Source organism: Pseudonaja textilis, chromosome 1 (genome assembly GCF_049901715.1).
Source record: "Pseudonaja textilis isolate UNSWEBS1 chromosome 1, rPseTex1.2, whole genome shotgun sequence".
NCBI classification, from domain to species: domain Eukaryota; kingdom Metazoa; phylum Chordata; class Lepidosauria; order Squamata; family Elapidae; genus Pseudonaja; species Pseudonaja textilis.
In genome coordinates, this window is record NC_141990.1 from 41333137 (window position 1) to 41350004 (window position 16868).

General features: G+C 37.2%; 1 protein-coding gene across 1 annotated transcript in view; it reads left to right on the plus strand.

The window, feature by feature from the left end:
* Positions 1-16868, plus strand: part of SRBD1 (S1 RNA binding domain 1) — a 157672-nt gene that overhangs the window by 75267 nt on the left and 65537 nt on the right. The window contains exon 16 of the mRNA XM_087932314.1: positions 10048-10130. Within this exon, the coding sequence (XP_087788440.1) occupies positions 10048-10130 (83 nt within the window). The remainder of the gene's footprint in view (positions 1-10047; positions 10131-16868) is intronic.

Here is a 16868-nt window from a genome sequence, read left to right on the forward strand (position 1 = left end):
TAAGAACACATGTCACATAAACATTTAAAGAAATTATCAGTGAGAACCTGTGTTATTTTGATGCCAATAACCAAAAGGATGTGAGTCCATTGTTTGTCATTGCTTCTTATGTGCCTGAAACCTTTAGCCTGCCAATGAATATACTTAATAATTTATTTATATAATCAGTCAGAAGTCGCTTTCCTTCATAACATAACAAATGTCATCAGTAATTGAAATGAAAGAACATTGAATATGTCATGGATGGATTTGAGATGAATTCTTGATTTAAGGCACTGTGGTATTAGGGTCAGACTGAAGACACCACCCCTCAGAAAATGATATCCCTTTGGTTCAGGGGTCTCCAACCTTGGCAACTTTAAGACTTGTGGACTTCAACTCCCAGAGTTCCTCAGCCAGCGCTGGCTGAGGAACTTTGGGAGTTGAAGTCCACAAGTCTTAAAGTTGCCAAGGTTGGAGACCGCTGCTTTAGATGACAAATTCATTATGGATAAGTGCAGGATTTCATTGATAGGGAATTTCTGTTAAAGTTCAGGAAAATGAAAAGAATTGTCCTAGCTGTTGAGAACCATTTGGAATACAATCTGCTCTATCATGTTGGAATAAAGAGGTGAAATAATGAGAAAATGGGGTGGAATACTGGGTCCATATCTCTCCTTATATGGCCTGACATTCATTTCAGTCCCAAGTAGTACTATCTTAAAATCATACAGAATTAAAATATATTCTGCAAAATTTATTTACTACTTTTAAAATTTTCTTGGTGTGCCCAGCTCCAAAGACGTTGGGCAGCTTATATGATGTAGATAACTATTCTTTTTTCTGTCCGTTCTCTGTATATAGAGAGTTATTTTAAAATTATTGTAATGGCACCTTTTTAAAATATCAAGCTAGGTTTTTAAAATCAAGGAAATACAATCTATAGGCAGTGAACATCTATTCTGTACCGGAACACTTTAGCATAAAAAATTCAAGACTGAAAAGAAATACAGAATATTCTTCTTTAGGGAAGGATTGAGGTTGAACTAATTATATCCCAATAGTTTGTGGTTTTCATATATTTGTTTATATGTTCATTTGTACATTCTGCTAGCATCTGGAAAGTTCATAATATTTAAAATACATAGCTGGGTTAAACTGTTGAAGCCATTTTGATGTTGCTTGGAAAATAGAATAATTATGTTTAGAGCATTTGGTTTATGAAAAAGCACTAATCAGGAAGATACCTGATTGCAAACATTTTATCTGTCTTGAAGAATTAATAGAGAGGAGAAAAATAATAAACCGACACTGTTTCTCCCTATGGAAACTCTTTTCTGTGTTTGTCTTAAAATTTTAAAAGGGAATCTTAATATTTGTTTGTTTGAATTTACTGGTACTTCAACTTCCTGAATTCTGGACAGCATACAATATTAGAAACAACAACAAAAAATGGCTAAAATGTAAAATCAGACAGATAGCTCAGACTAAAATGATCTAAGAAAATGTTTTTTTTAAAGGGATAATACTTTAAAAAAGGTATAATCCCTATAACAACTGTAAAGGTATAGATCTTATGAGACAACAAATTAATTAAGCTATTATAGGGATATATTCCCTGTTTCTCCTGCCAATTAAATTCATTTGTGAATAATCTATTATGATTTTTTTTTATTAAACTCTCATTGCCATGACTTCCAGATCCTATTGGAATAATACATTTTGAAAAAGATATGTGAACCAAATCAAACAAATTTATTGCCTATTTAATATGATTAAAATACCTTTTAAGATTTATTTATGTGTTTAATTTCTTACTATTTTAAGGTATTCTTTAAGTTACGTCAGTATTTCATATATTGTTTTGGGGGGATTTGTTTATCTCTTTTCTACCTCATAAAATGATGTATGTTTAGGTTTTTTATATATATCATGTATGTTAGAATCAGTTTTGTTCCCTTTTTTTGTTTTGTTTTTTATTTGTGTGCTATTTGGCATCATTTGGCTTGATTTTCTTGGCGGCCCTGAGCGTTTTAATGAAATAACAGCTTTGCTGTTGACATACAGTGCTCTAAATAGCTTGGAACCAGAGTATATGATATCTGGTTACATTAGAGGGGGGAAAAAACCGCAGCAATTTGCAGGAACCCTTTCTTTTTGTAGCACCCATAATTCGGAATGTGTGCCTCCTTGAAATAAATGAGGGACCTACAATTGCCTCTTTCAGTCATCTGTTGACTATTGAATGAATGTGTCCCTTTGGTCTTTGTCTCTGCCAACATTTTTAACAAACATCTTTTTACATTGTTTTGATTTATTATTTTTATTATTGTATTTCAGATTATTTTATTGAAAATTCTTTTGAATGGAAATGTGTATAGATGGCCAAGTAAATGGGTAACTTTAAGCCAGCACTCCCCCTCCCTCGGTTCCCCAGTGCCCTCCAGATGTGCAGGGTTTCAATTCCCAGAATTCTAGTCCACAACAACTGAAAGAATCTTAACAAGCAGTCATCTCCAATTTAAATCTCTAGCACCTACATTGACGTAATTAAAATTCTTCCTGAACAAAATACACTGGATGTACTGTACCTGTTGCCCAATTTTCCTAATTACTAGAAAACTCTTGAAATAGAAAATAAACTTGGTATGGCTTCCCCTCCTCACCCCAAAAGTGTCAGAAATGCAGTTCATTTCAAATTATATATAACACAAATGAATAATGAAAGTTTCTGCTTTGGGTGCTTCAAGACGTCTCAAATGGTAGGGCTAGAGGAACTGCTGAGGCCATGCAAACAGCTGCCACTGAACAGCTCAAGTAAATGACTCACAACAAGATGCCAGAGTGCTGAATACGCTAAAGTCTAAAAATGCATTGAGAAACCATATATATATATATATATATATATATATAAAACACATACAGATCGGATATGCAATATTGGTGATTTTTTTTTCTCTTTACCATCAGCAGCATCATAACTGTCTGAAAACAGACATACTGCAAACTAGGTAATGAGATTAACAACGACAAAGCCTTGCCTGCAGCTAAACCATCTGATCGAATGTATAATGGAAAGGAAGGAAGGGGGATGCTGACAAAGCAAGGGTGATGAGAGTAATTCCTCCATTAATAATTAAAAGTTGGCAGTCAGAAATTTAGACTTATTAATTAATGTCACGTGAGCTATGGGAAGATTTGCGGTTGTGGTGATGGTTTTCATATTCTTGATTGTAAGGTATTTTGTGGGAACCGTTACTGTTGTAAAAAGAAATAAGTTAAAATGTTAATCTATATTGTTCTGTTAAGTAGCACTTTGGGATAGAAGAATCTAAGTTAATTTGGTAGCAGTCATAATAGTCATAAGCAGCCAATATTGTTTGGTTTGGTTTGGGTTTAGTTTTTTTTTTCCATTTTACATAAAAGAGCTTCTGCCCCTGCCCACCCTTTCTATCTCCTACAGCAGTGTCATTGCACTTTACTGTTTATTGGCAAAAGCATTATGCTAGATAGTGGCTTTGTCATATCAGATTTGCAGCAGGAAGTGAGCTGAGGCCACCATACTGATACTGAATTGCTTATCTGAAAGGTGCCCCAAGCATACCAGGTAATAAGAGAGGATCCTTGTTGAAAATCTGCATCATATGCCAGAGATGCCAAGGTGAAAAGTGTGTGCATGAAATTAGCTTTGCCACTTGATTCCTCCCCTTTCTTCCAGCTAAGAAGATGTAGACGGACTTCCTGCCTGACAGGACAATATGTTGTTGTCATGCCAGATGTTGCAGTATTCCTAATTGATGACCTAAAAGATTTTGTCTCAATTTGATAGGAAAGGACTTCAGGTGATGTTTCCTATATAAACTGAATTAACCTTGCATAGAAGTCAAGGAACTGCATCAGTCTTGGTTTGTGTTTTTTTTTAAATAGTGGATAAAATCTTAGCTCCCATTATTATTTTTGTTTTTATCCCATTAGTCTAAAACATCTTATTTGAACAATAGTTTTTTTTAAATGAATAATCTGAAATGTTTGATCTGAATTTAAAAGAACATTAGAAATCCTGATATATACATACTTAATTTAATTCTTATTAGCAGAATTAATTCTTGTAGCAAGAAAAATGAAGTATTTGAAAATACTGTATATTCAGAGTATTATAGTAAATGAAAAGTATGTGTGTGTGACTATCAAGACATTATTGTAGAACAGGGGTCACTAACCTTTTGGACCTCAGGGACCACCAAACTCATAATTTTAAACCTCAGGGACCACTAACTGGTTCTGTGGGCATGGCCTAATTTGTGGCTGTGGCTTGGTGGTCTGGCTGGCCATGGCTTGTATATAAATATTATAAATATTTATATAAATATTGATTTTTTTTATAAAAAAGAGCAACTTTTACCCAAAACTAGGCAAAGCAGGCAGGCAGATTGAGTTGCTCATAGAATCATAGATTCATTCAGAGATCTATCTATCTGCCATCAGCTAGCTCAGTCTGTCACATAAAATTTGCTTGCCATGAGTTTGCGCTGAATAATAGAACCTTCAGTCCTAAGGGAGATTCGGCTGTGCTTAAAAGGAGAGCCGAAGATCTAAAGACTAGCTAGAAAGCAAGAAATCCAACAATTTCCTGCTTTCTAGCTAATCTAAATCTCCCAGCACAGCAGAACAGATGATGGTCAGAAAAAGGAAAAATAGCAATTTAGCAGGCATGTTTGCCAGTTAAGGAGTGAGTGGGAGGTGCAGCCTTGTGTTTCTGTGCAGCCTGGATTAATTGCTTTGGGGGGGATGCCCTGGGGATGAGATTTCTCTGCGGCCCACCAAAATTTTCTCACAACCCACCAGTGGGCCACAGCCCACCGGTTGGCGACTGCTGTTGTAGAGTGTGTTTCAGGTTTTTTCTTTATGTACTTATGTATTTTAAAGTTTTTAGTATTTATTGTACTATTTATTAATTTATTTGTATGTTTACAGTGACAAATAATGTTATGTTCTCCAAATGGAAGGGTGTCTGTTGTAAATTCCAGAAGCATAAGAATCTTCACAGCTCCCCGTTGACTTTGCTTGTTGCAAACCAGCTGGAAAGCTCACAAATCACAATCATGTGACCACAGAACCAACATAAATGTGGGCCAGTTGCCAAGTGCTAGAATCACAATTATGTGAACATAATTATGTTGTAATTTTGAGGATGAATCATAAGTCACTTAATGCACCAAAGTATTCACAGAGGACCTGACCTGGGGTGCCCACATTGCAGCCCTGGTCAAAAGGGCCCAGCAGAGATTATACTACCTGAGGCTTCTCAGAAAACAACAACTAAATGAGAAACTGCTGGTGACCTTCTACCACTGCACCATAGAGAGCATTTTAACATACTGCACCTCTGTATGGTTTGACAATTGCACAGTGGCAGATAGGAAAGCACTCCAGAGGGTTAATGTCATTGCCCAGAAGATCATTGGTTGCCCTCTCCCCTCTCTGGAAGAGCTTTATAGCTCCCGCTGCCTTAAGAAAGTTCAAAACATTCTCAAAGATCCATCTCATTCTGGGAACCCTTTGTTTGAACGATTACCATCTGGCAGACGGCACAGAATAATAAAAACAAGGACAAATAGGCAGCTTCTATCCCAGGGCAGTAGCTCTTTTGAATTCTGCTGTGTAGTGCAGTGTTGGTGTGGTGTCGGGGGTTTCCGGTTCATTGTGTGAAGGGTGAGGGATGTGTGTTTGTGTTTATTGTCATGGTCGTAGTCATGATGTGCACTGAAGATGGAACGCCATCACTTGAGACTTTCAAGAAGAGATTGGACTGCCATTTTTCAGAAATGGTGTAGGGTCTCCCGCTTGGGCAGGGGGTTGGACTACATGAGCTACAAGGTCCCTTCCAACTCTGATTATCTGTTAAGTGGACAGGCCATCACTTCACAGATGTGTGTATCTGTTTGATTTCATTGTACGAGGTGCAATGACAATAAAGCAAACTAAACTAAAACATTACGTTATAGTTTGGTGTGTCTTGTTTGAGGGCTTCCCTATGTTGTTTGAGCTTGCATATGCATGCTCTCAGAAGACCAACAAAGGATTTTATGTTGTACCTTTGAGAACCATGGCTAATTCAGCATCGCTAATTCAGCATCATTGAGAGTTGTGGTTTGCACAGCCCTACTTGATATAGAATTCCAACTTTGTATACATATTAGAATTATGCTTTGTTCTATTTGATTCCCCTTTTTCCCTGTATATTTTTCTGAGCATAGTCATGGAATATGGCACTGCTGTTTAGATCAGTCCTCCCAACATGGTGTTTTCCAGATATGTTGAACTTCAGTTTATCATGGGATTTAAAATCTAACATACCTGAGGGATGCTACATTGGGGAAGATTGCTTTAGATAGTGAATACTTCATTTTATATGCTCAGGTAAATTCTTTTTGCAATTCTGTTTTTTCTTGTATTGTATATGTTATTCATCTCTTCATCTTATTGTTAATTTCACCCATCATTCTTTTCCTCTCGCTCTTTCTTAGTAAAACAATACTATCTTTTAAAAGTTTCCCTTGATCCATACCATCAGAGTTCCAAGTGGTAATTATAAGAGAGTTTATTATAGGAAAGCATTTCTTTTGTAGGCTGTTGTATTTGCACTGATTAATCTTTTGTTATTTTGACAAAAAATGCATACGTGAAGTCTTTGAATTCACAAGTTCTCTGTTATAGAAGCTGACTGATCAGATGTCACTAACATTGTTGTTTCTAAGTCAGGCTGGAAGCTGCCATTGTTCATATATGTTAAAACTTGTATTAAAGGATGTGAAACCTTGTGTGTGACCGAGCCATGAACTTTAAATTTTAGTATATAACTTTTTCTTTTACAAAGGAAGAATATGCAGATCTTTGGAATAAGAGATAGGTCATGGCACATATTAGTTGTATCTGAATGTGCGCCTCATGTTCTGGCATTTGAAATATTTAAGTTAAACAACTGAGTTATTATGCCCTATATTGTATCTGATAAAGCATCTATGAACCATTCTAAGAAAAAAAAATCAATAACAGTAGGTATTCTTCAGGTACTGTGTGGCTTTCGTAGTTAGGGCAACCAAATTAAACAAACTGCCTCTTAGTGCCAGTCTTGCCATTTTTATAGTTTATAACTAGGAACTTGGAAGCTGACAATATTGGAATATCTTTTTCTTCAGAACCCTGCTTCTTTCTTTTGGTTGCTGGGAATTGCTAATACTGAACTAGAAACTTTCGGTTATGATTGCAGATTGTAAGGGGTGATACTAGTCAGGCAGGAATGTGTGATTCTCACACCATAGAAAACTATTTTGTAAGTAAGCGATGGATAGTATAAACCTTCAAGGCCAGTAAACAAGTAGACACAAGCAAGTAAAATCAAAAACGGAGAAGGAGATCCAGAATTCAAGCTTTGATACCAGCATATAGGGCAAAATTTCTTGGTGTTGTTAAATAGAGAGCATCTTATAAGTACCGTATGACTTTATAAGTTTATAAAATCTACTCATTCTGATTCTCTTTGGACTTATGGAATCTAATTACTCTATCTGATATGAAACCTTAATGCTTAACCAGATGCTCCATGAGTATAGAACATGATTTTGGTTGTATAGACTCTGGGCTGGCCCTAGTAATTCAACCTGGCCGCTGAATTTTCTCTGTCAGAAAGTACTATTCAAGGGTTTCTATTTTGTCCCGGAGTAACTGTGTTATGCTGTATTCCTTCTCAGACTCTGTAAGTTAAAATTATTTCCAAATGACCTTTCCAAACATTGTTTTGAGAATCTTATCAAGATGCATCCAAGAACAGCCCAGGTCAAAGTGAATGTGACAGATTTTATCAATAGGATACTTAGCGGACATCTCTCATTGGCCTGTTGCCAGATCATCCTACCTCCCCCCCCCCCAACAAGTAGGCTACCCTAATTACTAATGCCAATTGCAAACTTTGCTGTTCTTATTGCCCACGGGTCAGGCCTGAACATGAGCGCTTAGCAGTATTTGTTCACATTCATTCCTTGTCTTTCTCCACAGAAGCCTTAAGTATCAGTTCTGTTGCATCATCTACTGCAGTCCTTTAGTAAAACAAGCAACTTCCTGGGATAGGCACACAAAGAGAAGCTATTTGGAAATCATTACTGAGTATGTGGTGGAATAGTTACAATCCCCAAATCCCACAACTTCTCCAACACAAGTTAGAACAATAGACATCCAAGGCCAGGTCTCTACCAGGCCACTTAGTTTCCAAACAAAGTCTTCCCCTTCCCCAGTTGCAATTACAGGAAAGGAGACTTCCAAGATTGGTGTCAGTTCAGACAGGAAACATGACCAGATGAACTAATTCTTATCTTATTCTAAGGCTACATTTGTCTATGCAATTATTTATTTATTAGATTTTTCCCCACCTTTAGTACTTTGTAAGTAACTCAAGGCAATGAACATACATATACTTCTTCCTATTTTATCCACAACAACAACTCTGGGAGAGGGATTGGACTGAAAGAGAATGACTGGCTCCCTCTTTGCCACTTCTTGCAAGGTCTTTATCATGTATCACTGTGTTCAACTCTTCACAAATTTCTACCTGTCTTGTCTCTACCCTACTATATCTTATTGTCACCTTGGTCTCCTCTCTTTCTTTCCGGTCTCTTATCACTACATTCCTTCCCCTCCTTGTCACTTTGTTTCTCTGATCACCACTCTCAGGTTTTCCACTCTGTTCCTCTTCTATCTACTTCAAGCTCTGAGAACAAGAGTGACAGCAAACTTTAATCTCTAGCATAACTAATGTAAAAACAACTAATTCATAATATCTTTCTGTATCCCCAAGTGATTGTCAATCACAAAAAGAAAAGAAAACCTACTCAGGACATCCATGTCACCTAGGGAAGCAGTCCAAAACCTTTGCAGCTTGACAGCCTGGGGGAGGAGGGAAGGTAACTGGGCCATGCGAGTGGCGGTCCAGCGCATGGGCATGCGCAGCTCAACTTGCACGAGCAGTGAGCCAGATCGCGTATGTGTGGTGCACTGACCCACCACTCATGTGACCTGGTTCTGAATAGGGTCACAGCCTGTAGTGGGCCATGGCCCGGGGGCTGGGGATCCTTGACCTAGGGTTATATTTATTTGCTATAACGCAAATGAGAATACACTTAAACAATTTAAGCTAAAAATACATTTTTTTCAAAAGCATAATTATTGTATACTTTGTGTTGCTTAAAATAAATAACTGGAGCATCTTTTCTCAATCTAGTACACTTCAGATATTTCAGAATCAAAGATTTTATGCACCAATATTAAGAAGCATGGAGATGTTTGTAGTATTTCTATAATTCAACATGAAAGTCAAATTTGTAATTGACTTCATATTCACTGAATATGAAAGGAATTAGTTTCTTAGAATTTATTTATTTATTTATATTTATTTACTGTGCCTGGCTCCCAACAATCCTTTGTACTGACTGAAATATACATATATATTAATATATATTAATTTCTATGATCTACCATTACGTTGTATGGCCATATAGCACAGATTTTCAGTGCTATTTTTATGTAAAGATTACTTTACATAAAAGTCTGGCCTCTGCCTTTGTGGCATCCATATTGGTATTTTGTAAGCTGTTTTGAGTTGAGGAAACAGGGAGTGAGAGAAAATATATGGAAATCGAGGCAATGAGAAAACACAAAAATCCCAATTGTTTATATAATTTGTCTAAACTAATTAATGTTAATACTTGATTACTGTGGCATGTGTTCCTCTTAATGTGTTGTTTGCATTCCTTCAATATAATCACTCTATTTTTCACTGTACATGCCTGGCAAGATTTTTTTAAAGTTAAATTAATGAAAACATGCTGCTTGTGTTCACCACAATATGTATTTTCTCATTTGAGACTTAATTTTAACATACACTACAGCTTTATTTTCTGTGCAGTTAAAAAACAGAATGAAAATTCATTCCACTAAGTAAACCTAATGAAAAGTACAGTATTTTTTTTTGTCTTGCATTTCACATAATACCATTCTTGCTCTGTTTTTCCCCAGTTTCCATTGCAAGACGTGTACAAGATCCCTTAGCTGAACTAGTGAAAATTGAGCCCAAACATATTGGAATTGGAATGTACCAGGTAAGGCAATGTAAAGTATTTTAGTCTAAAAACTGTTGGATTAGTCTTTAGTCCAATATGATAGGAAACAGAACTGAGACCGTATGTATGTATGTATGTATGTATGTATGTATGTATGTATTTATAAGGTATAAAACCACATTTAAAACAGTAAAACTAGTAAGAAGAATCAAATAAATTAATATAATAAAATCACACACACCCCATCTCCCACCTCAGTGACAGCAGACCACACAAGCCATTTAATGGGCTCCATCCCACTCTGAGTTCCCCAGGCCAGCTGGCAGAACCAGGTCTTCAATGCCTTCCAGAAGAGAATTAGAGTAGGGCCATTCTAATCTCTAGGATAATGTTGTTCCAGAGAAAGGGAGCCACCACGGAGAAGGCCCTTCTAGGTCCCACCAGGTGTATCTCCCTTGGGGATGGGACCTACCGCATTCCCTGCCTCCCTATTCTGATGGGTAGATGTAACCAGCAAGAGACGGTCCCTCAGATAACCTGGTCCCAAGCCATGAAGGGCCTTAAAGGCAACAACTAGCACCTTGAATTGCACCTGGAAGCAAATTGGCAGCCAATGCAGCTCCCACAGGAACACACTGGAATATATGTGCACACCGGAATCTGCACAAAACCGTCCGGGCCGCTGCATTTTGCACCAACTGGAGCCTCCAGATGCTCTTCAAGCGCAGCCCCATATAGAGCACATTGCAATAGTCAAGGTGGGAAGTGACTAAGGCTTGAGCTTGGAAATTGTCAGCTAGTTCTATGTCTGTTTTAAAAGTTTCATGGAATGGTAATAAATATTTATAAATTGTTGTATATTTTTAATTTTTTTCTAGCATTAAATATGAAGACTTAGGGTTGCAGATTTATTGCCTATTAGAAACATCAAATCAGGCTTCTAACTTGATCTGCAAATGTTCTCTTTTATATAGATGCAATGGTCATTTTGAATTTTTAATGTCTCTTTGGAAAATGCTGTAAGATTCACGGTTCAGACAATTGGCCTCTGCCCCTTTTTGCAGTTTTTTCATCTAATATTTGTAGAAGCACTTACTGTACTTTTCATTAATTAAATGGCAAATTAATTCATTAATTAAATTTCATTAATTAAATGGAAACTTTTTAGATTTTATATCATATACACACACACACACATATTTATACCTATCTGACTGACTGCATGGCTGCTCTCTGTGCACGCACATACATGCACACAGACACACAAACAGATTAGATTAGATTAGATTAGATTAGATTAGATTAGATTAGATTAGTAGATATCCATCCAGTGAGTTTTGAAATTGAATGCTGAAAATTATATGTGCCATAGGTATATATGATATAAAGCCACTGAGAATTGATTATAAGATGGATGGCTATATATATGTCTTACATACATGAATGCATAAATAAAAATATGTGCAAATACAATGTAGTTGATAGAATATTGAACTGAAAAATGTTTTTTTAACTGAAATTGCACATTTTTTTCTGAAGAATTCGTGAATGTTTAAACCTTGAATAGGATAAGGGATAAAAGAAAGTGATAGGCAGAGAGACAGACTGATTTTAGAAGGATGCCCACGTCTGTGCAGCCTACATTAAAAGATAATTACAAACTAGAAAGATCGATTTCTGAAACATATGAAATTGTATAAAGGGGTCAATGCTCATTCTAACCCGGAGTGTACAGGAATGGAGATTTTTTGTACATTGTCAAGGTGGGAGTCGTATAATCTATTGCTATGCGTTACCAAGCATATCAATATCAATTGCCATATTTTAAGGCAGTTTTCTGTTATTTATTGCTGCACAGACTCTTAGAATTTACTGTTATGTGAGGCAAGCATGTACACAGATATGCATATTAATAGAGACAGGAGCGTGGTAAGTATGGGATCTTATTAAATCAATATATATCATAAGCAAATATTTGATGAAAAATACTTTAAATTAATTAATGTTTAAAGTAGTTAACTTTTAATTTAATGATTAATATTAGTTAAAAATGGAAAAATAATCACTTTGAAAAACACTGTGAAGAGCTCCACCATCAAATGGATAGTGTACTACTGTATCTCTTTCATAAACTGGATCCTGTTTGCCCACTTGCTGTTTTCTAAACAAACAGAATACCAGGTTGTCTGTGACTTTTTCAGCATTATATTAAGTTTACTTGTGAGGCTGAGAGAACAGAGTTTGCATCGATATGCTCTTGAATATGACATCGCATGTGTTATTCAGAAATGACAAAAACATGGTAATCCTTCAGAGGAAGGAAGTTACATAGTCAGTGGGATCTCTATCAAAGATTGAATGAATATCGTTATTCTAATCACTGACCAGAACTGCAAACAAAAACACATTAAAAATAAAGTAAAAGCCAGTTAAAATATTACAATTAGCAGTGGGTTTTTCAGTAGGTAAATCAAAGTCTGCCTATTGTGCTTGAGCCAGGGGTGGGATTCTACCAGTTCCCACCAGTTCTATAGAACCAGATGTTATGATTCTGCCCAGTTCGGAGAACTGGCAAATCATGCCCCTGGCTGGCCCCGCCCCTTCCCAGCCACTTGCCTCTAATGAGGCTTTAAGCCTGGAGCAAGAATCCCTTTCTCTCCTCCCCCAACCCCCGCCTGCGCCTATCCCATTTGGAAGATATTGAGTTTTGCTGTTGCTGATGACACCCTCTGTGCTTCCTAAATGAGGTAGATCGAGTGGGAAGTGGCTGGTTGTGTGTGCCTGTGAAATTAAGCCTCCTTCCTATAAAATCCATTCAGAAAACAGTGGAGCAGATATGGTTTAATTCTGCCTCAGCCCAGATTGCTGGGAGAGAAAGTAGTTTAAAAGTATTATTTAATTGACTAATTCATTCGCTTCCCGACATTTCTTGTAGTACCGAGGAGCTGCTTGCCTTTTAAAATCCAGCGCTGCTTCTCCGGCTGGATTTCAGAATAAAAGCCAAGGAGCTCAGTGGTTCAAGGAGAAGTTCCAGGAAGCGTTGCTGTAGCTGAACTGGGCTTTAAAGCATTTTAAAGTAGCCTGGAGCAAGTATCCCTGGGGGAGGGGGGGACTTTACTCTTTAAAGCTGTGTCCTTGCGATGAAGGGCAGTTTATATTACATTTTATAGATTAACCCACCAGTAGAAAATAGGTAACATCCATTCGAGGTCAATCCATGCATTTAGTGAGGAGGAGGAAGAGGAGGAGGAGGAGGAAGAGCAGGCAATATTAAATCAGAGCCTTGGTACAAGGGGCGATCCAGTAGAAGTGCCTTGATGGTTCTGTCCAAGCAGAGACAGGAGCGTGATAAGTATGGGATCTTATTAAATCAATTCATACAGAGATACAATGCTCAGTATCTTTAAAGTTGGTAATTCTTTCATGTTACTGACTTGGGAGTAATCAAATGATCAGGTCTCATGCTGCCTGGGGAATTCTGGGAACTGAAGTCCACATGTCTTAAAGTTGCTAAGCTTGAAAAACATCAGAAGTACAACTTTTTGTGAGCCTGGGTTATTTTCCTGCATTTTGGGAATAAGGAAATTATCCTAGGTGTCTGGTGCAGAGATGCAGCTGAAATTTAGTTAGATGCTAATTGGAAGATTAAAGCAGCAGATACAGATAGTCTTTGACTTACAACTATTTGTTTAGCCTCCATTTGAAGTTACAACAGCACTGAAAAAAGTGACTTATATTCCCCCACTCAATGGACACAGAGAAGAGACAGAGGGAGGGAGGGAAAGAGAGAGACAAGAGACAGAGAGAAAGAGGGGGAAGAGAGACAACATACACTCAGAGAGAAAGAGAGGGCGAGGGAAGAGAGACAAGAGACACAGAGGGAGGGAAAAAGAGAGACAAGAGACACATACAGACAGAGAGAAAGAAAGAGGCGGGGAGCGAGGAAAAGAGAGAGAGAAGACACAGAGAGAGAAGAAGAGGGGGGAGGGAGGGAAAGAGGGAGAGACAAGAGACAGAGAGATGAGAGAAAGAAAGAAAAAGGGAGAAAGAAAAAGAGATGAGAAAGAGGGAGAAAGAAAGAGAGAGACTGAGAGATACCTGTTTAAAAGAAAATAGAAAAATGTCTCTTTGAGTGTTTAAGGTTACAGACCCCGAGTTAAGCAAACACCATGGTCATTAAGTGAATCTTGTGGTCATTAAGCAAACACTGTGGTTGTTAAAGAAGTCTATTTTCCCCAATGGACATTTTTAACCAGAAACCAGAAGGAATTGTTGGAAACTGGCAAAAAAACACAGAAAATTTCAGTCACAATATTGTGTGGGATGTTATAACTGACATAAGTGTGTGTGTGTGTGTGTGTGTATAGCTGTCAAAACACCAAAAACAAGTCAAGTAGCTCTGGGGAGGTCAATCATAAATTAGAACACTTGCTAAGCAACTGGCCATTAAGCAACGACCACTTATATTTGGTTTGCCAGTCACATGGCCAACTAGCCACACCCATCTAGTCACATGACCACCAAGCAACACCCACAAATTAGGCCACGCCCACAGAACTGGTTGTTAAGAAATTTGAATCCCACCCCCGGCTTGAGCCTTAGCTGAATATAATTTTAGTGCTGGTTGGATATGCTGGTGAAGTGTAAAGATTGAATTTCAGCTGCTGTTTTTTGAGCAATTTGTATAATTTTGGTGTATACTGTGTTTGGTTCAGCTATGGAAACCCATACCCGAATATTTAAAAGATTTCACTTTGGCCATTTATACTTCAGGCATGCAGTTTAGGTAGGTCTCTTTACAAAGATCAGGAACTTAGTTTTACTAGAGTTTCACTCTGTTCCAAAAATGGAGTAGATTCTGTTTCCAGAAAGCCACAGTTGAATGCTTTTATAACTAATACAGGGAAGTTGGTCAGTATCACATTGATTGTCTAGATGAAATTTCTATACAAGAGTAATTAAATTTCATTGAAATTAAAGGGTAATCTATCAGGGAAGACCATGAGACAACCCAGTTGGAGAATTCATCAGTCAGATCACTATTGATAGATCCGTTCAATTGATATAAAATTTTGTAATGAACACTGCCCGCTCTAATTCCCATTTGAGTTTTTAGATTGCTGGTTTGTATGGGAGAATGCAACGACTAGATAAAAAGCTTCTTATCGTTTGTCCTGCCTTTGCATTTAGATCACCAGAAACCATTACATATTGTAAGTAGAGGAGATATTAATCATAAGTATACTAAATGTATGCTTCAAATTTGGTCCACAAGTAATAGAACATTGTTAAATTTTAGCAGCACAGACATTGCATAGCACTCCCATTGGTTGTAACTGTATAGTTTTTAATTGTAGTTTACTTGAAATTTGTATACTCAGGCCACCATCCAAGAGCTACTAAAAGTGAGAACGACTTCCCTCCTCGCTTGTAAATCATCTGTTTTCTCGCCAGATGTCTTGTGTGTCAAATTCAGCCACATAATTTATGAAAAGCAGAGTTTTTGGATTTCACGTTCCAGCCCTGCAGTATTCCATGAAATAATTGTTAGGGTTTTAGAACCTGGATGTCAGTCTGAGTTTCCAGTAATGGCTATTTTGTAAGAAGCATATCATCAAGAACGGTGGGAATATAAGTTGGTTCATACGGTTTGGTTTGGTGTTAAGATCAGATGTCAGAAAAAATAATATCAATATTAGAAAGATCTATTCCAGGGATATTGTGAGGCCCAGAGCCAGACTTCTCTCCTGTAAATAGTTGCGAATAGCTGCAATAAGAGTTCTTCTCCTTCGTCAGTTTGATCTTCAGCATATCCATCTAGCACCCTTAGTAATTTAAAAGTAGTTTCAGTGGGATACAATTGGAGAGCTACACTATGGAGGGTATTAATGTTAAAAAGATGTCTGAATCCGACGAAGGCAAGAAATTAGCTCTTTTTTTTCAGGGTCTGTGTAGATTCTGTCATTGATGTAGCACTTTATCAAGCTGCAGATTGTTAGGATTAGACATTAAAAGTTCTCAGTTAGTGGTTAGTGTACCCAGGCTTTTTTTGTGGTTGTGGAATCATTAGCAATTTGTTGATTGAGTTTATTACCACAGTCCTGGATACATGATAGGATGATATTAATTAATGGTTTTGCTACAGAGGCTATTGTCACCAATGTTTCTATTAATTTATGCAATCTCTGTATGATGCCTGCTTGCTTTGAATCTGGCAGTGTACCAAAGGAGTCAATCGATTTTTCTTCCAGCTATCTAGCTGTAGATAATGCAGTCTTTTGATTAGAGCTCTTCTTTACCAAGGTCATTGCTAGTGAAACATAGTTATCTGGATTCAAATTGTTAGATTTAAAGTGATAATATCCTTCGGGGGAAACTGATCCAAAAATGGGTTCGTTTTCTCTGAAAAGAAAACATGTACTGGGAATATCAAGAAGGTGCTCAAGAAGGGCTTCATGCTGTGGATTTTAAACTGTTTAAATGTTAGCAGAATTCACATGCAGCCTCTTATATGGCAGCTATTGGTGGGTAGCAGATCTATGAAAGGGCAGCTGGGTCAACCAAGGCTAGAACCTTTTTGAAGTCCTTATCATCCTCTATTCACTGTATTATTGGAAAACAGCAGAGTGATCTGATTGGTCTATAAATGAGGATTGCACTTATTTCATCTTTGCCTCAAGGAAGAAGAAAGTTCTATAAACTGTTACCTTTCAATTTCTATATGTAGTTCCCATTCTGAAGTGTTATAAGAGTTATGTGGGTTATGTCTGTCTGTAG